General features: G+C 43.0%; 1 protein-coding gene and 1 long non-coding RNA gene across 5 annotated transcripts in view; one reads left to right on the top strand and one right to left on the bottom strand.

The window, feature by feature from the left end:
* Pde4b (phosphodiesterase 4B) overlaps positions 1-24654 on the top strand; it is a 558016-nt gene that overhangs the window by 449975 nt on the left and 83387 nt on the right. For 3 of the 4 annotated variants that reach the window (XM_028887423.2, XM_028887439.2, XM_028887448.2), the window contains one exon: positions 5741-5790. In XM_028887423.2, coding sequence (XP_028743256.1) covers positions 5741-5790 — 50 coding nt within the window. Of the gene's footprint in view, positions 1-5740; positions 5791-6863; positions 6878-14515; positions 14531-18436; positions 18458-24654 lie in introns of all 4 variants that reach the window. The other variant, XM_028887463.2, reaches the window with a different exon arrangement.
* LOC119087424 lies at positions 1948-11437 on the bottom strand. Its single transcript, XR_005090871.1, has 2 exons — positions 11230-11437; positions 1948-2337 (listed from the first exon to the last, which is right to left on the bottom strand). It is a non-coding gene; the product is annotated as an uncharacterized LOC119087424 (long non-coding RNA).

The raw sequence follows: 24654 nt of genomic DNA on the forward strand, positions 1-24654 counted from the left end.
TATCTCTTTATAATCAACATCGGGGGACAAAAATTTAAGAAAAGGAAGATTCTCAAGAGCTTCCCCAAGAAGAGCAGTGCCTCTGTGTAGCTCTGCCTAAGACCTGAGTGTTGGGTTTATTTAAGCCACAAATGGAGCAGTATGGCAGGGGTAGGTTGGAGAGTTGAGGGTCCATTGATACACTTTCACTGTACTGCTAGGTAACCAGTATCCATCAACAAATAAGAGAAGGAAGTGAAGGTGAGATTGTCTACCAGGGGTGCACATGGCCTACAGAGCGCATCCCCCATCCCACCCACGTACATTAGCTTATGTTAACAATTGAAGCTGTAAGATCCGTGGAATTTAGAAGTTGCTTTCTGGGATATTTAACGTGGGTTCCAGGGTGCCACTCCCTGTCTTGAATGTAGCATTTAAGCAGTAATTATGTCCTTGGAGTGGTTTTCATGAGACATCTGGCTAGTGTGGTTTATGATGTGAAAAGGAACTCCCACATAGAACTATACTTCTCCTAAGTTACGGTTTCTTTTATCTTTTGGCTCTTTGCTCTGGATAAAGCAGCCCATTGTCTGCCGGAGCTTTGCCACCCAAAAGGTGAAAATCTTAAAGTTTCTGCTGAGGAGGTTTCCTTGCGCCTTAATGAAATGGGGGATCAGGCCTGTATTTCTTGGCTGCAAATTAAAACCTACACTTCCGTTGTCCCAGGAGTTAATTTTGAAAACTGTAGCTTTCATTTGGGGTTGTTAATTCAGAAACATTTCCCCGAAGCACTTGATGGCTTCCAAAAGACCAATGTGATGTTGAGAGTACTCACTACTCAGTAAACGAGATGTCTGCCTCCATCATCCGTCAACAATCACTGATAGGTGTGACAACCAGAGAACCATGTCATCTTTGCATTCGCAATTCTTCAAAGGCATAATTCGATTAGAAGGTACATATTCTTTAAAAAACATTAATAACCATCTTCTTTAGTGTATATCTGGAATGTCTTTCAGAGCTTTATATATTTTGGCATGGGGTTTAAATTAGCTGAGAATCATAAAATCTTGAACACTTAGATATGGAAAATACCTAGCCAAATTTCCTCCAAGTAAGTGAGGAAATATATGGGAGCCCCACATACAAGACCTCACACACTGTAAATCATCAGGAAGTAGTAGTTGCTGCTTGCTTTCCCCAAGTAAGAAAGAAAGTGAGGTTGGGTGAGCTGCCAGGGACTACATAAGTGGAAGGTGCCAGAGTCAGGACTGGGAAGATTCCTGATTGTACTGCAGCCCAGTTCTCTCTCCACTACACAATTCAGGCTGGAAAGCATTAACTACTGTGGCCAAGTCACCTTCCCCATTCCTGTCAATATCTTCAGCAGCCAGGTAAAGAACTTCCTCCCATCCTTTCATAAGTTAGAAACTGAGGGAAACCCGGCAGCAGAGATTGTTCTCCCCTGAGTCCATCAGTTTTCTGGCTGGCAGTCTCCTGTCTTACCAACAATAATGTGGTTTCCGGAAGCCATCCATTCATTAAAGTGTACTGGGCCTCCTTTTTGGACCACTTATCAAGAGAAGTCATAAAGCCGAATAAGCATGGCCCTTGCTTTTTCTCCTACACAGAGATGTTTATCTGAACTAACAACTTTCAGTAAAGGCCATACTTTCCCAAAATAACTTCCAAGACAAAAGAATTTACATTATGTGTAATTTCCAAGAAATTACGGAAAGAATTGCATAATATGAGTAGCCATGCTACTAAGAAAGTAGATATTTCTGACATCTTAAGAAGACCTAGTTCACAGTCTCCTTTCACAAAAGCCTCCCAGAGAACTCTGGAAGATATGCAAGATTCAGAGTCCAGTTGTCCTGTGAACCCATTGGGTATGCAGTGAAATGTGCATCACTCAAATGCCATGCCAGACTGCAGGGCTGCGACTAGGGATGAGACTCAGTCTTTCCCTGCATTCCCTATAATTGTGCTGAAGAGCGAGCGGGGCAGATGGGGGGTGGCATCACAGTATGATGATAATGAAGTGTAGGGAACTACATAGCGCAGGCAGGGGCCACTCATAGCAGAGTGTGTGCAGGACTGCCTCAGCACAGTCCCAAGTGACGCAGATGAGTTAGCCACTGAGCCAGATGTCAACAAAGCCACCACAGCAATATGATAAAGCACGCATAGTGGGCAGCCCAGGAACCAAGACTGCACATGAACAGATGCAAGCCGAGACATCCAGGTAGTGTGTTGGCATCTTCATAATATTTCCTTATCGATGGCCAGTTCAGTCAATAAATAGTCCACCAGTAGTTTGGGAATTCCTACTGCTTGCCAGGAAGTTGTTGGGTCCTACAAAAGATTCAAAAAGAAAAAGAGGTCAGACGGGATCCTACTGTAAGCAGGTCATGGAGTCCGTGGTGGAGATAATGTTTGCACATATGAATCATCACGTTAGAAAATGAACCTCTGGTATAGACAGAGCACCATGGCATCATGAGGGACCATTTTCAATTAAGAATATAGTTTCATTTTGAAGGAGATTTGTAATCTTCAGAGGTAGGTGATATTTAGTATGGGGAGAGTTTCTCCAACAGAAGAATGGCCTGAGCATCAGCCAGAAAGGAGCAGGATGAGGTCAAAGCAAAAGAAGAAACCAACTTTGGCCTGAGCAAAGTGTACATCAATTTTTCATGCATGTGTTCATCCGGCATTCCCCTCAATAAGTGTCACTGAGTAGTTGGTGTATAAAGACTTTCTCGGGGACTATCCTAGGACCCGGTAGTGAACAAGTCTTCCCTTGCCTACATAAGGTTTACCTTTAATCTAGGGAGTTCTATATCAAACCCTAATTAGACAGTTTTAATTACAATTGTAGAGTTTGACAAGGGAGAAGTATGAAATACATGAGAGCACACAGCCAGTCTGTGGTCTGAGATGCACTGTCAGGCAGAGAGGTGGTCTAGCCCTAATCTAGAGAGGTATGAAGAGGACGGAATGCAAAAGGCTTTGCACGCCGGGCTGAGGAGTTTAGAATCGAATCCTTCAACTTTCCTGCAAAACAAAACAAAAAACAGCCCTTGGTAGTAGCACGAAAGTGCTCAGCAAATGGTATAGAGAAAGGAGCGAGCATTTCCAGTTCAGAAATACTTGGCTTTGAATCCTGCCCCGCCAGTTAGAAATCACTGCATGTGCTGTAGTGTGTGTCTTCATCTCCTGATCCCTAAAGCAAAATGATAACACTCCCAGGAGAAGAAGCTGAGAAACGACAAGCACAGTATCCAGCAGAGAATAGCAATCATGGCATGAGGATTTGCCCACCCAATCACACAGGCTCATCCTGTCGGTCTGTTGACGGTGGCTGTGGACTCTGTCCACGGACTTGCAGCTATAGAAAAAGAGGTACATCTAAGTTCTTTTATCCCCAGGGGAATGTGATGGCTGGAATAAAAGTCACTACCATGGCTGACCAATAGGCAGAGGCTTCCTCAGCAACAGCCTTGCATGCCTTTCTCCATCACTTAGAATCTGGCCTCTCCCTCAGACCACCTGCCTGTGCATAGGAATGCAAAGAGGACTTTAAAATGCAGATCCCTAGGGCCTGCACTAGACCTATGAAAATTGATTCTTCCGAGATGGGAAAAGTATTTATTAAACACCTCCCCAAATGAGTCTGATGTTCATTTGTGTTACCAGAGCTTGTTAGCATCAAAGCCTGGGCCCAGGGTGAGTAGCATGCTACCCACCCATAACACACCAGTTAAAGAGACAAATGATAATAAAAAGCAGAAAAGGGAGATTTATTCAATGTCACAACACTGGGAAGAGAAATAAAACAGTTCACTCTCACCCTCCTCCCTCATATATACACAAGCCTATCTTCAGGCTCCTCACTGGAATATTAGATTTAAATAGAAGGCAAGAGGTGCCCATAACTTACTAGCTCTAGTCAAGTTGTGGTCCCGCCCATGACTGATCCACAATCATCATCTCAGCTCTGACTCTGTCTTGTAAGGTGGTCTGACCAGTTCTCAGCACTGTGTGGATCTTTTCAGAGAGACAAGCTCACTCTCTGGTTGGCTCAGTCTTCTCTCTCTTCCAGCATGAACCCCCTGGGGAAATTCCAATTTCTTAGGGTCCATTGTCTTAGTACATCTGATAACCAAAAGGAGGGCCACGAGTGTCTCTCTCTAGGGTATCTTCACTAATGTCAGGACAGTTACACCCAGAAATACTTGGCCTAAATCTCTTTCTTGATCATCAGCAACATCCTGTTGTTCCACAGTTGGGGCAAACTCTTGCTATCAGGGCTACTGAAGGGGCTTCTGTGTGAGACCATCAGTGTCAGCAGCATCTGGAAGCCTGTCAGAAATACAGGCCCATCTGTCCACTGCAGACCTCTGCATGGGACCCAAAGGCAGGGCTGACTGCATTAGAACCCCAGAGGCAAGGCTGACTGCAGACTACTGCATTAGAACCCCAGAGGCAGGACTGACTGCAAGTCACTGCATGGGACCCCGAGAGGCAAGACTGACTGCAGACCACTGCAATAGAATCCCAGAGGCAGGGCTGACTGCAGGCCACTGAATAGGACCCTGGAGCAGAGCTGACTGCAGGCCATTGCACGGGACCCCAGAGGCAGGACTGCTTTAGGTCTGTTAAATCAGAATACCAGAAAGAGGCTAGAGCAAAATATTCTAATATGCCTTGCAGAGTACCCTGGAATTTGAGATCGCTGCTCTATCCCTTTACAAGGAGACTCCAGCAATATACTGGGAATCTGGGAGAGTGTAACAGAGAAATTCTGAAAATCACCAGAAGGATGATTAGACCAGCAAAGGGCCAGGGAATGTCAGGCAAAGAAAATAGAGAATCTAGGAAGAAAAGTCTGCATGATGGCACGTTCCTGTAGCTCTAACTCTGAGGGGCAGAGACTTGCTGGTCAGTCAGCCTAGCCAGAAAGACAAGTTCCTTCTTCAGTGAGAGACCCTGTCTCAAAAACTAGATGGAGAAGTATTTGGGGAAAACATTTTGACTTCATCTCTGGCCTCCACCAATTTCTACATAAATGGACAAGCACACATGCACACACCTGTGCACACATAGATATACACGCAAATAGAAAGTTGCACTATTAATGGAATAAGTGTTTGTTTGTTTCACTTGCCTCTTGGTGTAAGGATTTGATGTGTAAGGATTTGATGAAGAATGAAACCCTCCTTCCTCTGTGAAAAGCCAGTGCCTCTATTAAGAAACCTGGATCACTGCAGCTAGTTACTGTGTGTGGCATTTGGCAAATGATTTGTCCTCTTAAACATCTTAGTTTCCTGAGGTGAAAAAAGTGTGAGTCCTGAACTGATAACTCTCTAAGAATTCCTCTGGCTGTGACTTTCTGTCCTCAAAGAATTGGGATTCATGCTGATAAGTGGAGTGAGGCCTAAGCAAGTGTCTACTTTTCTGAGAGATTCCCATGATAGAAAACCTGAAGTAGAGGGGCTGCCAAGGGACCTGAGGTAAACAACTTCCTCCCTGGTGAGCTGTAGCATCCTGATGCTGTGCTGAGGGAAATTCCAGGCCATCTGGATGTGAGGGAATTGCAATCACCTACCCACGTTCCAGGAGCCTGCCTTCCGGAGATAGCCTTATGTCACTGGATTACTCACTATGCCCTGGAAATCTCCTCAGGAATCAGGAATCATGGAAGGGTGAGGGGCTTGTCAATGCATACTCAGCTTCCTTTTCTGCTTTTCCACAGGAGGTCGCCAGCTGCTAGTCAGGCTCCAGTCTCCAGAGTCAGCCTGCAAGGTAAGCCAGGAGGTGTATCTCCATCTTCCCAAGCAATAAATGTGTTTCTTATTCAAAACTACATTTATATGCACACTGTAACTGGGATGCCTCTTGGTGACTTGTTTCAAAGATGTATTTGATCTTTACCCAAAGTGAAGCCAAACTAAAAATACTTCCAAAGTGCGTGCCTAGGCCTTTGCAATTCAATGTGTGGTCCTGCTGTTTCCAGGAGAGAAGGGAGAAAACCTATGTCAACAGTGCAACTTGACCTCAGCTTGCTGACCCCAGTGAACTCCAGGAGTGCTAACCTCAAACATTCCCCCACAGGGTGCCTACGTGAGCCCAAGATCCCCAAGGCTCATGAATGGTTTCCCGTCTTGCATCAGCCATAACTACAAGTTGCTCTGCACCCTGGCCAGGTAGTGAAACCAAAGGTGCTTTCCAGGTCACAAAGCATTTCTCTCAGAGGTCATCCATCTTTGCTCCTCTTGTCTTTCAATATTGGGCATCTGCTCTTCTTGTATCGAAATCTACTGAGAGGAAAGGCTACCATGAAGGAACGCCCTTGTATGTGTATTTGTCACACAGCACGTGCAACCACTCAGGTGACTGCTTTGAAGTCCATTGAGTTCTGCTCCCTTGAACCCATCTCACTCTTATAGCAGGGGAGTGTAGCAAAGTGCTATGAAAAACTAAGATGCACTCACCATAGTCACCTGACATCTAAACAGTGCTAGTCTCCCCCCTCCCCACCCCAATACTCAGCTTCTTCCCCTTTGGATGTGGTACTCTTCTACTATGATGACCCTAAGTATCTCAGAAGTGTTATAAATGACTAACTTCTGAACAAAGGAACAAAGGCAGTGGACTCCATTTGCTCATTGGCTTCTGAAGTATTTATGGTATATGCTTTTAAAACTTTTAGAAGAAAAAAATGGAGAACAAAAAAATGAAAGAAAGACATGAAGGAAGGTGGATATACACCAGAGCCCTGTGATATGAACTAGAAAGAAGTAAACAGTGTTTTGCCCACAGACTTCAAAACCTCAGCATGCTGATGGGCCACTTCCGTTAGGTATAAAAAGAAACGGAGCAGTGTCTTAGTGTGTGGCTGTGCTGGATGCTGGGAGATCAAAGGAGCTGTTCTGAAGCGGCTGTTGTTTCATCTCATTGGCCTAAGCATGAGGCATCCTTGCTGGTTTTGTTTGCCAATTCCACCAACATGCTCCTGACACCAGTCTGCGTATTTAGAGTACATTTCCTTTCTCTTGTAATAAATACAGACATATACCAGGAGGGTATATGGTGCTTATGGGTCTATAAATTAACTCATTAGCTGAAACAATGTTTGAAAGATGCTTTATGATTATTGGCACATTGGCTCCAGCTTGGCAACGGGAGTTTTTCTTAAATGCTTTTGAAACAATGGAGCAAAAATGCGACAATACCACTTACGGCAATTTGTTTTTGTCTGTCTTTGTGGCAAACTACATCAGTCCTGGGTTTTCTTCGGGAAGAGAGTGTGGTGGTACCAATTATTACATAATTGCTGGTTTCAAAATCTTCTCAACGGTTAACCACAGTTAGGAGAGGAGGGAGGAGACACACATCCCGTGTTTTGTTCTTATTATCAGCTTAAATAAGTCAGGCAGATTTTTCCTGTTATTTTAATATTTATCAGCATATGACAAAGAGGTGTGTTTAAATAGAAGCTCGAAAGTGGAATGAAAAGTCCATGGCTCCGAGCAAACAGCATGGTGCACTGGAATGTGCTATAAAACATTAAGTTTTCATAAAAAGAAAATCGGGGCATTTATTAAGAAGTGCTGAATCTGAACTGATATATTTTGATAGATATATAAGGTTTAAGAAGTACAAGATGACTGTCTGAACACATCCAGCAACAGTGTATTGTGTCAGCAAAGCCTGACTGACTTCGATGGTATGGAAGCAAGTAGGAGAAGCCAGAATTTAGAAGATGGCTCCTCTGCAGCTTCTTCCTCCTCCTCATCCTCCCCTCCCCTTCCTTTTCTCCTCCCTGCCTTTTCTTCCTCCTCTTTTTCCTCCTCCTCTTCCTCTTCTGCTGCTTCTTCATTCATATCAATGAAATGTGATTCTCTGTAAAAGTGAATTCTCCAAATCCAGGTGAGATTCCTACATGGACTATGATTGTTACTGAACAATTGGAACTCTGGGTGAGGCAATCTCTCGGTCTGAGACTCCTTCCCTCCCACTGTTGGACCAAGGTGATTCTCAGCTCTTGGAGCTCAACAGAAAAGCTCAGTCTTTTTTATTTTTCGTAATTGTTCCTGTTCCGTGCTATGACAACAATCTAATTGGGGATGTGCTCTGATTCCTCAGTGGTGCATCTCTTCCACTGGAACCCAAGCTCCTGAAGGCAGAGGACACACCTTTCTCATCTCTTGGAGGTCACAGTGTGGTAAATTATTTCTGCGTGGCAGGAACAGGGTAAATGTCAAACTAGCCAGAACTACATACAAGTTAGACTTTATTCAAAGGAATGGTCTCATAAAGGTAATAATGAGCCAATATCTCTCTGTCTAGGGAAAGTATTCACTTCTGTTTTTTTCTTCTTTTTTCTCATAAGCTGTATCACTTACTGTATTGAAATTAGAAGGTATTGGGGTGAATTTGGTAACTGCTCAGGTGTCAGTGTGTTCATGCAGGTTAGAAAGGGTAATGCCTAAGAAGGTGACATTTTGCCAATGATGTGGGAAAGCCACCCACCATATAATAATGGAGGGATGAGCCCAGAATGAGTACTTCTGAAGCCTGTGCACACAGGTTTGGGAGGTCACAGGAAATCCTCTTGAGTGTGTTAAAAATCCTAAGGCTGAGGTTCATGGGCAGCTCAACTTGTATCACATAATCACTTTCTTTTGAATGCGTGAATTCTTGGCTCTTTCTGTATAGCCTTGAAACAAAAAGGGAAAAATGAATAAAAGAATGAAAAGTCTAAAGCAAGGCAGGAACCCGAATTCTTTCACCTGGCCATATTCAAAATGGAAGACTGCAAACAAATGAGATAATTGAAAAAGATGCTTCCGTTTGTATTCATACATGTGATTATGTGACAACTGTCCCACTGTCCCCACACCCTCTGTCCTATGCTCTTTCACGCATCTCCTCCATGCTTTTGACTATGTCGACAATTAAAGAACCTACTGAGAAAATAAATTACCAAGTGGCCACTGCCTTTGCAGAAGAGCTTTTTTCTACACAAAAGGATCAGAGAAGTATTGCTCTTAGTAACTCTCACTTCTGAGTCACATAAATGACTCGATTTACAACAAGATGCATCATCTATAGAATTTTGTAACAGCCAGAGGGACGTGTGAAGTAGGGTGTCCTACGATAATATTTTTTTTTTTCTGAAATGTCCCAGTGGCAGTACAAATCATGGAGATCACCACTTGTAACAGACCTTTTATTTTTAAAGTAACCCAGAAGTTGATGGATCATCCGAAATGGCAACCAACCGTGCTGACGAGATAACGCAGGAACTAACTGCCTGGAGGTCTCCAGGCCAGACTGCTGCAGACACAGCATCTGTCTCAGCTTGAATGTCTGCAGCATTAACTGTGGTGATTTTCAACAGGAGTCAATTAAAATATATTTCAAGGAAAGAATGTATTTGGAGAAATAGGATGAGGAAGCATAAGTCTTCCAGTAAAGCGTGAAATGTGCTGACCTCTCCGAGCAACAGCCTTAATTAAGGTTCTTCCCAGGCTCCGGGGAGCCCGTGTCTTCTAATAGGCTTCTGGGCCACACTGGAAGGGATGATGCTACCAGCTGATAAAGCGAAGAAGAGGCCTCCTCCCAGGAAACCCATTTCTCCACATGACTCCTCATGTGTCTTCACTTGGTTTTGACTGTTTCTGAGATCTCCATAGATATGCCAGATGTACAATTTGTTTAAGAAGTAGAGCAGAGGCTCAGTACACTCTCTCTGAACCCGAACAACACACTGAAAGTCAAGGCTTTGCTAAAACTCCCTGGGTCTAGGATGAGAGAGGGACTGGTGTAGATAGGCAGAGGTCCCTCTGAGGCCTTCTGAGGACAACTATGGCTTGAAAGCCGATCCGATCCATGTCAGATGACTAGAAAAAAAGGTTAGCACAAGCCGAACCTTTGCATGGTTTCTACATTAAGCAAGAAGCACCAGGCAGGATTACAGCATGAGCGAACAGAAATAAGATCAATCATCGTATCAAAGGTTCTGACTACTCAGGATAAAGGAGATCCTGGAGGAAATCACAAAAAGAAAAAGGGAAAATAAAAATGATAGACATTTTCTTCAGTGTTCAGAATGATGTGTGTGACCTGAATTACTGGGACAATCTGTGTAATTACACACTGTGAATGTGTAAAGAGCCTGCATACAAAATGAAATCGTAGAATAGAACTACACAAGAAAAGCTGGGCAATTCTCAGTATAGGTCCCTAAACAGTTTGAAAGAACCTTCTTTGTCTAAAATAGACATCCTGTAAAAGTTTACCCCAGAACACAAACACTGAGCTGTCTTCATTGATTTGCAATTATTTCATATATGTCTAAAATTAAGTATGGGTAACTACAAAATCATTAGTGTGTCAGCTCAAGTGTGAATGGTTAAAATGTTTCCCTTGAGCAAACACAGCCAAAAATAATGTCTTGCTTATTAATGGCCACTTTGACTTGTTCAGAATTAATTTCTTCATTTAGCAGGAAAAGTGTTTCTCATATTAAATGAGATCTGGGGGACCAGCAGCATCTAGTCCCTCAGTACTTGCAGAAAGAGCCAAGTCCGTTCCTCATGATTCCATATCATGTTTTCGCACTGCTGAGAGACGCCATCCACCCCCTCCCCCTGAAAGCTGGAATCATGCATGTTAGTAAGTATTTCAGTTATGCGATTGACGTCAATGGAGTCATTAAATAGATTGCTGGCCCTCCCAGAGGCAAATCACTGCCAGGGACCTAGATACAGACACTTTTTTTTTTCAAAGACAGCCATCAGGTTTTGCTATGAGAGAAAACGAAAAGTTTACACTGTAGCCGACCTGTCTCCAAACAGTTTCTTTTTGTTCTTGGCATTTTAGTTCCGGCCTTTCTTTCTCTTTGGTTACAGTAGACTCCAAAAGACACCCAGATATTGTTGCCTAAATGTTTTGTACACAAAAGTATCTCCTGTAATTGAGACCATAGAGGAAGGTACTCCACTTTGAAAAAGGAGTCTCTCCTCTTGCTCTGTTTAGCCCATTTTGATGTTAATTCAGTGGCATACATTGTCTAGGCACATCACTATTGTCTGCTACTGAGGTTGTGTTTGATGTATGGACCCTTAAACAAAGTTTCCTTCACACACACACACACACACACACACACACACACACACACACACACACACTGCCATTTGCTGCTGCCTCTGCGTGGCTCAAAGCCGCAGCCCTCACCTATGAATCAATCTTTCTGCAGCTGGCACCGTGCTGTGGCATGGAGGCTCTGTAGCAAAGGGTGGAGGAGGCGGCTGGAAAGACAAACTGTTTCTCATGGCTGCCTCATCTGCAGCAAGGCACCCACAGGCGGCTGTCCACGTGCCTGTGTCCTCCCAAACCCCAGCTGCTGCCTGCCTCAAGCCTGGTCATGCAGCTTCCAGGTCTGTCAGAGAAAACCCTTCAGGGCACAGCTGCCTCTTCCTGGGAATGCCTCATGGCTCTGTTTACCTGAGCTGCAGTTGGAATGACTGCCAAAGACTCACCCCACACCTGGACTCTTGTACCACCGAGGCTCTGAGCCAGAAAACTGCTTTCACTGTCTCTTCAGATCTGGCTCTCAGCATCTACCATGCAGGCTGTAGAATCCATTTCTCACTTCAATCCTTGTCCCTCCACTCCATGGACTGTCACCTTCCTTTCTTCATTACTAGGGGTGTATAGACATACTAGACAATTGCAACTTTTGGTAACCCCACTTGATTAATCTGGAGACCTAGCAACAATGTCGTTCTGGCCCTGTCCCTTTTTCATGTAGTTTGGGAGAACACTGTCACCCTCACCCATGTTATCTCTCATCACCCAGGACAGCCAGATTCTTAGTCATTTCTCTAGTCTTCCCTTCTTTCCTGTATTAAAGGACTTTATTGTCCTGTACCCAAAACATTATGGTGACCTTCCAAAGTGGTTTGGTTTGTCTACAGTCTTTGCCCATTTGAACCCAGCCTTCTTTCTGGGTTCTACAATGCTTCTTCTAAACCCAGTTATAGGTTGTTTTATTGTTATTTCATCTTGTTTTGGGGTGGTGTGTGTGTGTGTGTGTGTGTGTGTGTGTGTGTGTGTGTGTGTGTGTGAGAGAGAGAGAGAGAGAGAGAGAGAGAGAGAGAGAGAGAGAGAGAGAGAGAGAGAGAGCATGTGTCTGTGTGTATGTGTGCATGTGTGTTCTTTGGCTGTTTTCCTGACTTGGGTCTTCTTGGTCCTTAAGATCCAGGCTTCTTACCAGGCTTATTGGCCCTCAGAATTCTGCTCCAATTCCTTCTCTGTCCTGGTCTTATTCATTGCCTCCCTCCTACCTTGCTTGGTTGTGTGAGCTAAATATGCCAGCCTCCTGCCTCCTGACTTTCCACACTGACCCTTCTCCCAAGTCTGCATATGTTTTCTGCTTCTTGAATTCTGGAGTGATGATTTAAATCAACGTGTAGCCTTGTCCTAAGGCCTAGTGTATAGTATGTGTTTAGAAAAACACCACATAATTTATCCATCTCCATCTGAAACATGCATCTTTATCCTTTAAGATACTACTTATCTGTCATCTTCAGAATGTGCCCCTCTCAGGTCCTATTCAGTTATTGTCTCAAAAACTCTTAATTAGTATCTCAAAGTCTCAAAATAGTGCTTGAAATATCTTGTTTTCTTCTCTACTAAACCATGAGCATCTCAAATTCATATATTAATCCTCTTGTTTTATGCTTCCAACTAAGAATGTAAAACATAACAGATGCCCAATAAATGTCTATGGAATGAAAAAAAAAATAGCAGTGAATGATTGCCCAAGCTTGAATCCAAAATATTGGAGGAGCTGAGTTGCTTTCTTGGCTTTGTTCAGGCTTGCCTAACTCTCTGCTGGCTCTTGGGACATGTGCACAGTGCTGACATCCCTGGCTAACCTAGATTGCATATGACGTTCAAGGCACGTGAAGTGAATTCTGTTCTATCACTTTGAAGAGAAGTAACGAAGTTAGAAGAAATAGAAAGAAACAAAATGACTGAACACATGGAGCTTATCATGCTAAACCATAGCAGTAGCTCAGTGCCACCACAGTGCCTGGCACAAAATAAGTACTTAATAACAGATCAAGATGAATTGAGTTAGAAATCTGGATCAGTCTCCCGGACAAATTATTCTCTACTTGGTTTTCTTATCTGGAAAATGGGCACTTTAATTTTCTATCTCATAAGATGGTGGTTAGAATAAATAAAAAGGGCTATGTAGAGCAGTTATGAGTGAGCTAGAGTACCATTCCAAATTCTACCTCTACTACCTTGGGACCTTGGGACAAGTTACTTAATCTCACTGTGTCTCAGTTGCCCTACCTTCTGATTCGAATGCAAAGTGTGCATGCCCTGTTAGCTACTTATAAGGAATAAATGACTTGATACGAGCAAAACAATGAGAAAATGCCAGAATTACAATCTTTAACGTGTATCGTGGGACCTTAGCATGCCTCTCTGGCACCTATCTCATAGCAGATGGTCCACATGTGAAAGCTAAGGATCCAGGACTTCTGGTATCAGTAGGGAACCTGAACAGAAAGCACTCTTGAAACGTTCTGGTTGACTTCCCATCCACACTAATACAGTAACCCTCTCCCCCTTATCTGCAGTTTCGATTTAGAAGGTTTCAGCTATCCTTGGTCAACCTGATCCAAAAGTAATAAACTGAAAATTCCACGGAGAGGGGAATTTGTAAGTTTTCAGTCACATGCCCTTCTGAATATCGTGATGAAATTGTGTATCATCCTGATCCATCCCGCCCAGATGACTCATCAGTTCACTCAGCAGATCCATGCTGTACAATCCACCTGCCCGTTAGTTCCTCAGTTACCTCTGAGTTGCGAGACTGGATACGGTGCTATCTATCATAATGCCTGTCTTCAAGTAATCCCATCTTCACTTACTAGAGTAACTGTTCTGCTTTGTTGTTCGCTGCCTAACTTATAAATGAAACTTCATCACAGGTATATTTGCGTAAGAACAAACAGCACATGCAGGCGGGGCCATTCAGCAGGACCTGCAGTTTTTGGCATGTCCTAGGGTCTTGAAATATGTCTCCTGAAGATAATGAGAATGCTGTATGACCCAAAGGAAAGCTTTCTTAGTTTCAAACATATTCCTCTTCTTCCCATAAAAAAATTTGGTGATGTAGAAATAGATCTTGCATTGAAGACAAGGTTCTCTAAGGCATATATTAGAAAGATGAGGAGCAGCGGGGAGATGTGCTACTACAAAACACGACAGGATATCGAGTCTGACTATTACCCTTAAAACCGAACTGCCAAGAATGGCAAATGGCTGTGGATTCTGATAAGCCAGATCTTAGTTATCTGAGCATTCTCTTGCATAAATCCATGAGGTTGTCACTTTGTGAGACAGCCTGGGCACAGTCACACAGCTCACTGCAACTGTGTTTAAATCCAGCCTCCAGGGTTGATACACACCTTTCTGGGCACAGGTTTTTCCAGCCCAGGCAGCTAAGCAGGGAGTAGAAATTGAAGCTAGCTCAGAGCTGCCCTTTGTAGACAAGAATAATCCCACAGCAGAGCACAGCACAGGGGAAGGTGGTGGTTTCTTCTACAAACACAGCAAGTCCCTTCACTTGCTGCTGGGACAGGGAAAGCACCCTCAGGCATACCATACCCTACCTCCCTTCTCCTCTCCACAGGGTAAGTCAAACTCAGCCTGCAGAAGGATGAAAGGGAAAAATTGCTAGGAGGAAACAAAGGAAGGAAGGGGGCCTTCTAAGTGTCCCTTTCTGCTCCCAAATCCAGAAAGAGCATGATGCTGGGGCCAGGATGGGTTCTGCCTTGCTGCTGATCCCTATGCACTGTTTCTGAGAAGTCCGGAGCATTTCAGGGAAGTGTCTCACTGGAGAGAAGAGAAACAAGGCAGAGACTGTCCCCTTGAAATAGAGAACAGGCAACAGAGCTCACTGGATCCGAGTTTATTGTCTTGACTTCCTCCCAGCCAGAGCTGTTGACAGGGACCAAGAGTGACGGAGTTCTGTGTACATTTCCTATTCCCTCCTTCGCTATGTCTACAAAGTGAACTGAGGCCATGGTGGTCATCTGACTCATTTAACCAGCAGAGGCAGCCACAACAGATTCTGTTGGCTGTCTCTGATCCCCAATTATACCCTGGTCTTCACATTTCCAGGGTCTGGAGTCTAGCTAGCACGAGAAATTTCCAAAGCCACACATGCCTGTCTCTCACAGCAAGAGAGGAAAGGAGCTGGTAAGGACTATTCCTAGTGTGGCACTATGCTGTATGCTCTGGATCTGTTATCTACCACCTATTTTTTTTTTTAAGGTATTGTTACTCACGGGTTGAGAGGAGAGCTTGGGGGAGAGCCTGGGCTTACTCAAGATAGCAGGTTAACAAGTGTTAAGTCAGAACTGAAATCTAGATCTTTGTGTCTTGGAAGCCCATGATCCCTGAATTCACACATAAATACTCACACATTTATACGTAATTAAAACATAACAAAAATAACATCTGTTTTTAAAGGGTGGGGACTGACTCAGCAGTTAGAAGCAGGTACTCCTCTTGCAAAGGGCCTGTACCTCCAGCTCCAAAGACTCCAAAGCCCTCTTCTGGAGTTCAGGGCACCTGAATTCACATGGACATACACACAGACAGTCAAACACATATACACATTCATTTTAAAATGATGAAAACAAAGTACTTTTTTTTTTTTTTTAAAGAAAGCCTGTGTTCTCTCCTCTTGGGCCTGGCCACATTGTCCCCACCCACAGACTGCTGCAGTAGACCCTGCCCTGATGTTGATAGTCCAGCACACACTTCCTGAATATACGCACCACTGCCATTTGATAACTGCAGTGAAGGAAGGTACACGATGCTATGACTTTACTCCAAGTTTTTTCCATGTGAAAGTAGGAACCATGCTAAAATCTATTAGAGCTACAGTAACGTTTAAATGAGTCCTTATATGTAAATTATTTACAACTCTATCTGGCACCTAGTATTATTTAACACTTCCGCTAATCACTGTTGTCTGTTATGGGGATAGAAGTAGATTGAGGCATAAGCGAGATCTTTGTCAATAAGTGACCTTGAACTTGAACCCTAAAGACTGAACAGAAACTAGTAGGATGATCACTTAGAGAGAAACCAACACATCAGAGGCACCTCATCCATAGACCCTGACTGCAACAGCCCCAGTGAAGAGCAAGGCAGAGAACAGAAGGGCATGGCACCTTTTGGCCATGGAAGATGTGTGAACTTCATTGTCAGTTTACTTGGGAGCCATGAAGAGATTTTGAGAATGAGACTGGCATGAGATCATTTGAATTCTAAACACAAAACTTCAATCCGAGCCCCAAGGTAGAATGATTGGCAGGGCCTGTGTGTTTCCAGGACCCAAATCTGCTCCACCATAATGGTCAGCCCAGCCCCTCCCGCCCTCCTTGGGATTAAGAAGGCAGGATCTGGGCTAGCCTTTCTGTGCTTTATCCTTCTACTCTCTCTCTCTCTCTCTCTCTCTCTCTCTCTCTCTCTCTCTCTCTCTCTTTCTTTCTTTCTGTCTCCCTTCCTCCCTTCATCCCTCCATGCCTCCCCCTCTCTCTTTCTTTTATTTATTTATTTAATTATTTATTTATTTATTTATTTATCTGTGATTACAGATGAATAACTCAACATGTCTGGGTCTTGGTTTTCTAATCTGAGCAATGGATCATCTTCAGACCAGAATTAGTCAATTGTATGTAAAGAGTTTAGTGTAGTACCTGGCACACCAAAGGCAATAAATAGATGCTAATTGGTGGTGTTCATTTATTTGGCATGTGTGTATGTTTGTGTACATGTGTGTGTATTCATGTGCATACTCACTCATGAAATTGAGACAAGTTGCAGAAGCTCTCTCCTTTCATCTTGTGGAAACCTGGGATTGAACTCAGATTATCAACCTTGGCAGCAAGTACCTTTACCAGGTGAGCCATCTAGTCAGCCCTAAAGAGGTCTTCCTTGAGTCAGGGTACATCCAGATAAGGGAGAGTTTTCTCTCAGTGGCAGACAACCTGCAGGACTTGGCAACTGTCCAGCTGTTATAACTTTAGGGAACTTGAAACAGTGCCTTTGGGGTAAAATTAGTTTCAAAAGCTCCTGATGACAATCCAGACTGCCATCTGCATGGGCAGAAACTGGTAACACGAAAGAGCCTTTTCATTCTCTTTGGCTATGTAACTATTTCTCTAGGAGCTCAAGACAAGTCCAAACCCCTGAGTTCCCTATTCTCAGGAAGGACAGGGCCTTGGAAGACCTAGCCATCCCAGGAGAACCTAACACGGCTAAGTAAACACTCACCGGAAGGAAGCATGTGGGTCTACACCGGAAGAGACTCTTCACACATTGGTGAGCTCCAGTCATCTAGGTATTGGGTGACTGATGGTCAAGTGTGGCTTCACTTCTTTGTGCAGCTTCCCAGGGTAGTTTCCCTGACAGACAGCAACTCCTCCATGTCTGTTTGTGGCAGCTGGTGCTGGGGGTATGTACACAGATGTGCCTAAAACTGGTTTGTTACTTCTTTGTTCCTGGGAGAAAATAAGGATTCTAGAGAAGAATCTCGTCCACATAATAGGTCTCTGCTCCCAGTGATCTACTTTTCCATTTTCGTTCCCTCTCTCATAGAAAGCTCAGCTGTCTTCTCTCAAGGCCCTCTACTCCTCCCCTCCTGCCCCCATAGCCCTCACTCTTCCCAGCTGCCTTCAATATAGTCTTCTTAAAGCAAGCAGCTCAAATTGCTGCCTCTGGAAAGCTTTCTCCCTCTGCGTGCTGTGGGTAGCTGCTCAGTTCATTCATCTTACATGGGACCAGGCATGACCTCTCTCCCCCCATCACCCATTTGTTCAGCTCTATATGTGTTCCTTCAACGGTATCTTTTAGGGAGGAAGAGGTGATGTTCTCATCAATAAGACTCGGATCCGGATCTTGAGTTTACACAAGGACCGTATAGACGGGGGCGTCTTTAATTTCGGTTTCCCAGTTTAGATGTCATCCTCGCTGACAAAATACCTGTACAGCAATTAGCTACAGGCCACTGGTTAAGTCACAGATACAATACAACCCAGCCAAGTTGACACCTCAACAGGCATCCACCAACCTGCCACCAAAGTACAAAACCTGTCTCAAGAGAAGTCAATCTCGATTGATGTTTCGCTTGCTCTAAGTCAGATATTGAAAGTCAAGGGAAATGAAAATTTCCATGTGCCTGACATCTCAGTTCAACCTTAGCTCACAGCATTGTTCTAGACACCAGAGGGACATGTGTAAGGCCAGAAGTGCACAGCTGTGTATTTGCAGACCTAGACAGTATGTGCACTAACTGTGGTGTCACAGAAGCGTGCTGTTCGCACCTTCCATTCTACTTGGGCAGCCAATCACGAACCCCTCTGGCGTCAGCTTTAGAAAAACACACTTCCCGGACCTCAGAACCAATTACTGAAAACTCAGTTGAGATTGGTTATCTTGAACAAGTTAATTTGGCAAGGAATGTCTTGGGGGAGGTTAGAAGGGCTGGAGGGTCCTGTTTATGCATATTGCTGAGTTTAGCAGGATAGGATTTGAGGTTGAAAGGTCTATACTCTCTCTCAGAATTTGGATATTTGAATTCCAACCTGACTTATAAAATGATCCTTCAGATTTCTTTCTTTTCAGATCCGAACAAACATTCTTATCAGCCCGTGTCCTCTGAGTCTTGTGTTCCTGTCACTCAGAATGCCCCTGGCCCTTTGCAGAACACACAATCATCAGGCATCTCTCCCAACCTCCTTCTAGACTTGTGTTCACCATAGTTCCCAGCCTGACATCTCAGAGGTGCACACCACATCACAGGGCAGTGTGTTCCTTTCAGACAAGTGCTGGGATACATCACCTGTAGCGTTCACAGCAGCCAGTACAGACTATCCCACACCTGGCCACCACCTTCCTCCCTCTTCACCTCACCTCCCTCCTATTTCTTTCTAAAGACAGAGTCTTGCTACGTAGCTCAGGCTATTCCAGAACTCATGATCCTCCTATCTCAGCAGTGCTGGGATTATAGAATAGGCCCCCATCCCCACCTCCCAGTTGTCTTCTGATGAAGGGCTGCCTCAGCAAGTTACCGAGCAAACATAACTGTGGGAGCTTTCTGTGGTTTAATGAGTCAGCAGCTCACCATGTTCTTTGCCCCTAGGTCTTGCCTTTTCTTCAGTTCTTGAGTGACTTGTTTTGCTCTAGTTCTGAAAACATTTACCTCCACCTCCTCTTCCTCTGCAGTAGTAATGCTTCTTCTGTCCACGTTGCAGATGTGTTGCCAGATCACTTATTGCTCTGCTCCTCAGATTTCTTGGGTAGACCCTTTCATGCAGAAGGAGGAGCGCCTGTATAATGGTTATGTATGGAACTCTGGTTTGATAAATCCATTTATATTCTATTCTGTTCTCAGTGTGTGCTCTTTCTTTCCAAAGATGTGGCTTGCATCACAAGGTACAGCAGAGATGTGTCAACGTGGTATCACGGCATATGCTAAGTATGGTATTTGCTATTAGGAATTACATCTTGTTAACCTCGACAATCACAAGGTCAATATGTAACCCCATTTGATAACCAATAAAACTACACCTCAGCAAAGATGAATAGCAAAGGCAAATTCAGTTAATAGGTGACATAGCTAAGACCTAAATCTAGCTTTTAGCTCCAACCCCTACATACTTGGCACTAATCTCCTCTTAATGAGAGGTGATATGCCCACTGGCACCTGTTATAAAGGTGTAAGCTCTCTCATGAACAAACTTATATCAGTTGTTCAATCCTGGCTTTCTCTGAACAGCACTCATCAGCATCTGAACTACATTGAATCTGCTTTTGCTTCCAGATTCTAGAAATAGAGAAAAATTTAGAGGTAATATCTTTTGTGCTGTTCTCTCCTTTTAGAGAAATTACTGAGCCAATGAAGATGACTGTGCCTCTCTCTCTCAGTGGTAAATCCCTTCATTGAAGACTGAGGATTTGAGGAAGGTTATCCCAGCAGGAAAAGAGGTGGGACAGAGGTTTTAGGACATGACAGAGTGCTACTCACTGCTTACGACAAGGTACCCTGACTACTGACATCAGAAGGAGAGATTTAGATTTCAGATCTTCAGTGAAACCAGGGTGTGCCTTGCAGAAACACAGGGAGGCACCCATCCAATTCTAGTCAGGCCCTGGAAAGTCCCATTTTGAATAATTTGTTCTGTCAACTTCCCTACCTCAGATGAAACTGTGTGACTTAAATGAAAGAGCACTGGGCTGCAACTTTGGAAACTGACATTTCATTGCTGACACCAGCCACATGTATGATTCGAGGTAAATCCTGTAACCTTCCCAAATTCTTAGTCTTTTTGGCACTATTTTGGATCTTTGCCTCTAGAATCAAATTTTACAGAGACTTCAAACTGCTAAAATGGCCCCTGACCCCGAAACAGTCATGTGTGGGTGTCAAGATGGGTAATTCTTTGTCAGACATGAACAGCTCATAAGTTAGTAACTGGGGCTTTCAGAGTTCAAGCCCAAGATATATTCTCTGCCCCCAAACCTTGGTCCTCTTCCACACCCTCCTACCACAACATTAAGTCACATCAATTTTCCACAACACATTAGAGCTCTAGTATTTTCCCAATCCCGAGTGTAGCCAATTCCCTTAAGTAGTAGACATACATCATGTACTTACATGGCTAGGCAAGCAGCAGGGGAAAGTCTGTACTCCCCCTAAGCTTGAGATTCTGGAACCAGATAGCCTCAGCTTAGATCTCAGGAGCATTATTCCTCATGCCTTCCCTAAACCTTGGTCTCTGCATCTTCATTTCCTTCTCTTTTAAATCCTTCATCTCTGAATTATTATAGGATTGAATGGGTTATTTCATGTAGAACCATTTAAATAGTGCCAGTCATAGAATTATGACTGAGTCATCTTTATTATTGTGACTATATGTGCTTATCAGCCCCCAAGTGGTCTTGACACAGTTGAAACTGAACCTTGATCATTAGCACTTAATGAGTGATTATTAAATAATTATTCCTCTGCCCACTTTTCCTCCTCCTCTCATTCTTTCTCCTTTTCTTCTTGGCTCTTGTATAGAAACAGGTAAAGAATGTGAAGGGGAGCAGGTCACATGTAAATTTACTAATCAATTGATCTATCTTAAATAAAGCCCTCGGGACTTGAATAGAAAGAAGAGACATTGTCCTGCTTTTTGCAAATTATTTCAAATGTCATTGCATATATTCACTGTACATGGTATTGTGTTAAGTAAGGACATTTTCATGCAAGCAATATTGTTGAACATATTCCATCTCCTCTTCTTTCTTGCTATTCCTCTCCATTACTCCTCTTTCCTCCCCTAGATGAGTTTACTTCTACTTTCAAATCATGTGTATATACATGAATATATGATATAGACACAACCTAGTAGCCACATGTGAGGAAAAAAAATCTAATACTTGTCTTTCTAGTTATCTTTAGGTCCATCCACTTTATTCTGCAAATTATGTAACTTCATTTTTCTTTCCCATTTCAAGAATTTCCATTGTGTGGGGCTGGAGAGATGGCTCAGAGGTTAAGAGCACCGACTGCTCTTCCAGAGGTCCAGAGGTCCTGAGTTCAATTCCCAGCAACCACATGGTGGCTCACAACCATCTGTAATGGGATCTGGCGCCCTCTTCTGTATACATAATAAATAAATAAATCTAAAAAAAAAAAAGAAAAAGAAAAAGAAATTCCATTGTGCATATATACCACCTTTTCCTCATCACTCCTCTGTGCTGGACTCCTAGGCTGGCTCCCTAACTTCCTGTAGTGAGCAGTACTGCAGCAAACATTGACGTGCACGTGCCTCTGTGATGTGTTGCTTGGAGTCCTTTGGATAACTCTCCATGAGTAGTATAGCTAGGTCACAAGGGAGATCTATTCTAAGAATTTTGAAGACCCTCTATACTTATTTCATTAGTGCTTGGACGAGCTTTCACTTCCACCTGCATTGTATAAATGTCTCTTCTGCTGCATCCTCATGTCTGTCATTCTAACTAAGGTGACATGGAATCTCAATGTCATTTGGATTTGCATCTTGCAAATGGTTACTAAGGCTGAACATTATATATATGCTCAGAGAGAGAGAATTTAATGTTCATTTGTGCTTCACTTTTTGAGAACTGTCTATTTCACCAGCCCATTCATTGGTCCAGTTGTTTGATTTCCTGTTTACTTATTTGATTTCCCTGTATATGTAAGATAGTAAGCCTCCATCAGATATACAGTTAGCAAAGATTTTCCTCCCAGCCTGTAGGATGCAAAAATTAACATAGAAAAATCAGTAACCTTCCTGTGTAGCAACAATCAGCATGTTAAGAAAGAATTCTGGAAAAAATTAACTTTTTGCTATAAGAAGCTTTTTTATTTCATTAGGTACCATTTGTCACTTTTTGGCTTTATTTCCTGAGTGACTGGAATCCTGTTCAGAAAGTCTCTTGCTATCTGGATGTATTTTCTCTCCCTTTTCCTCTAACAATTTCAGATCTTACATTAACATCTTCGATTTACTTGGAGTTGACTTTGAACAGAGTACGAGACAGGAATCTAGGCTTACTCTTCTACATGTGAGTACCCAGTTTTGCCAAAACCATTCATTGGAGAGGCTGTCTTCTCTCTGATGTGGATTTCCAGCCTCTTTTTCAAAACTCATGTGGATGTAGTTTTGTGGGTTACATCTAAATCTATTCAATTTCATTGATGACTGTTTTTGTTTTTGTTTTGTTTTGTTTTGTTTGTTTGTTTGTTTGTTTTGCCAGTACCTTGCTGGTTTTGTTCCTATGGCTCTGGAGTAGATTTAAATTCAGGAATGGTGGTACTTCCCCCATTATTTATTTTGCTTAAGATTGGTTTGAGTATTCTAGGTCTTGTGTGCTTCTGTGTTTATTTGAAGATTGTGTTTTCTATGTGATTGTATTTTTGCATGTGAAGAATCCTTTTGGGATCTTAATGGGTATTGTACTGAATTTATCCATTTCTTTTGGTAGGATGAACATTTTCACAATATTAATTCTTCCGATCCATGAACATGGGAGGTCTTTACTTCCTGCTGTGCCTCCTTCAATTTCTTTTTTCAGTATTTTAAGCTTTTCATTATAGAGGCGAGTCACACGCTTGGTTAGGTTTATTACAAGGGTGGGTGCAGTGGTTGGTTGGTTGGTTGGTTGGTTGGTTGGTTGGTTGGTTGATTAGTTGAGGCAATTGTGAATGGGACTGTTTTCCAGAATTCTTTCTTAACATGCTGATTGTTGCTACACAGGAAGGTTACTGATTTTTCTATGTTAATTTTGCATCCTGCTGTTTTCTGAAAGTGTTTCTCCAAACCAAGTGTTTTCCCATGGAGGATTTAGTATTATATATAGAATCATATTATCAAATGAGGTTATTTGACCTGTTCATTTCCTATTTATATCTCTTCTATTTGAGAACAGTAGAGGCTTTCATGCAGGTGCTTAAGCCTCTTTTAGAACTCTGAGGTCAAACAAGAGAGTATCACCTGGCTGTGATATTTCTGTGTCAGAGAAAGAGATTCATTTTCTCCATCACTCACCCTCTTGTTTATTAACTCATTTGCCCCTACTGAGTACTCACTGCAACATGAATCAAGCATTGTGTTGCTTAATGCAGCTACAGGATGAGTAAGCCATAATGTCTTCCATGGAAGAGCTCACAGTGTTGTGGAGCACACACAAATTGGTATGTAATGAAATGTGATAAGAATTTGCCATATGCGTGAGGAAGGTTACATGGAAGCATAAATGTGGCTAAAAATCCTATCATCATCTAGAATGAATATTACTCTGTATGAGGCTACACTGAAGAATTTGTAAATAGAGCTTTACTGAATTTTAAAAGTTACTATTTCTATTGCTGGGTCATATAGTTCTATAGTTGAATTTTTCAGTCATTCCAACCCAAGCCAGCACATTCACTGACCATCTATCATGAGCAGCAGGTTAGGAAAACACAGACAGATTTTTACTAAGGCTATTGGGAGAAGAAAGGTATTCTGCTATTAGGAGAGGAAGGTAGAAGAGATACACTCTGAACTCTACATTAAGGAATGGGTACAATTTCACAAAGTGAAACTTAAGCAGATAGTGCTGAAACACACAAACATATAGAAGCCACAAGAATGAGGGTTGTTATTGGACTGGAAGACATCTGTGGAGGAAGAGAAGGGAAAGCCAGGGTAGAGGGGCATGGTTGGAGTCGGGGCAGTAAGATGGGTGGGAAGATACCAGAGAACTTTATACACCTAGTACAGAAGCTGGAGTTTTCCTCTACATGCAGTGATCCACTTACATTTGTTTAGCAGGCCACTGTGCCATTGGAACTGTGTTTTTTTGAGGTAGTTGATACAATATTGACTACTGTGATTAGAAACAGAACCAGATAGAATCAGAAGATGAGCCAAAGTTGGATCCAAAGTTGGATCCCATTTCATCAATCCATTACCAATGTGATCTTGGGCAAGTTCCTAACCATTTCTGAGCTGTATCCTTCTCATTTACTACCTCCTAAAAGCAACAACAGCAGGAATAATACTT

The sequence above is a fragment of the Peromyscus leucopus genome, chromosome 2, assembly GCF_004664715.2.
Source record: "Peromyscus leucopus breed LL Stock chromosome 2, UCI_PerLeu_2.1, whole genome shotgun sequence".
Lineage (NCBI taxonomy): Eukaryota > Metazoa > Chordata > Mammalia > Rodentia > Cricetidae > Peromyscus > Peromyscus leucopus.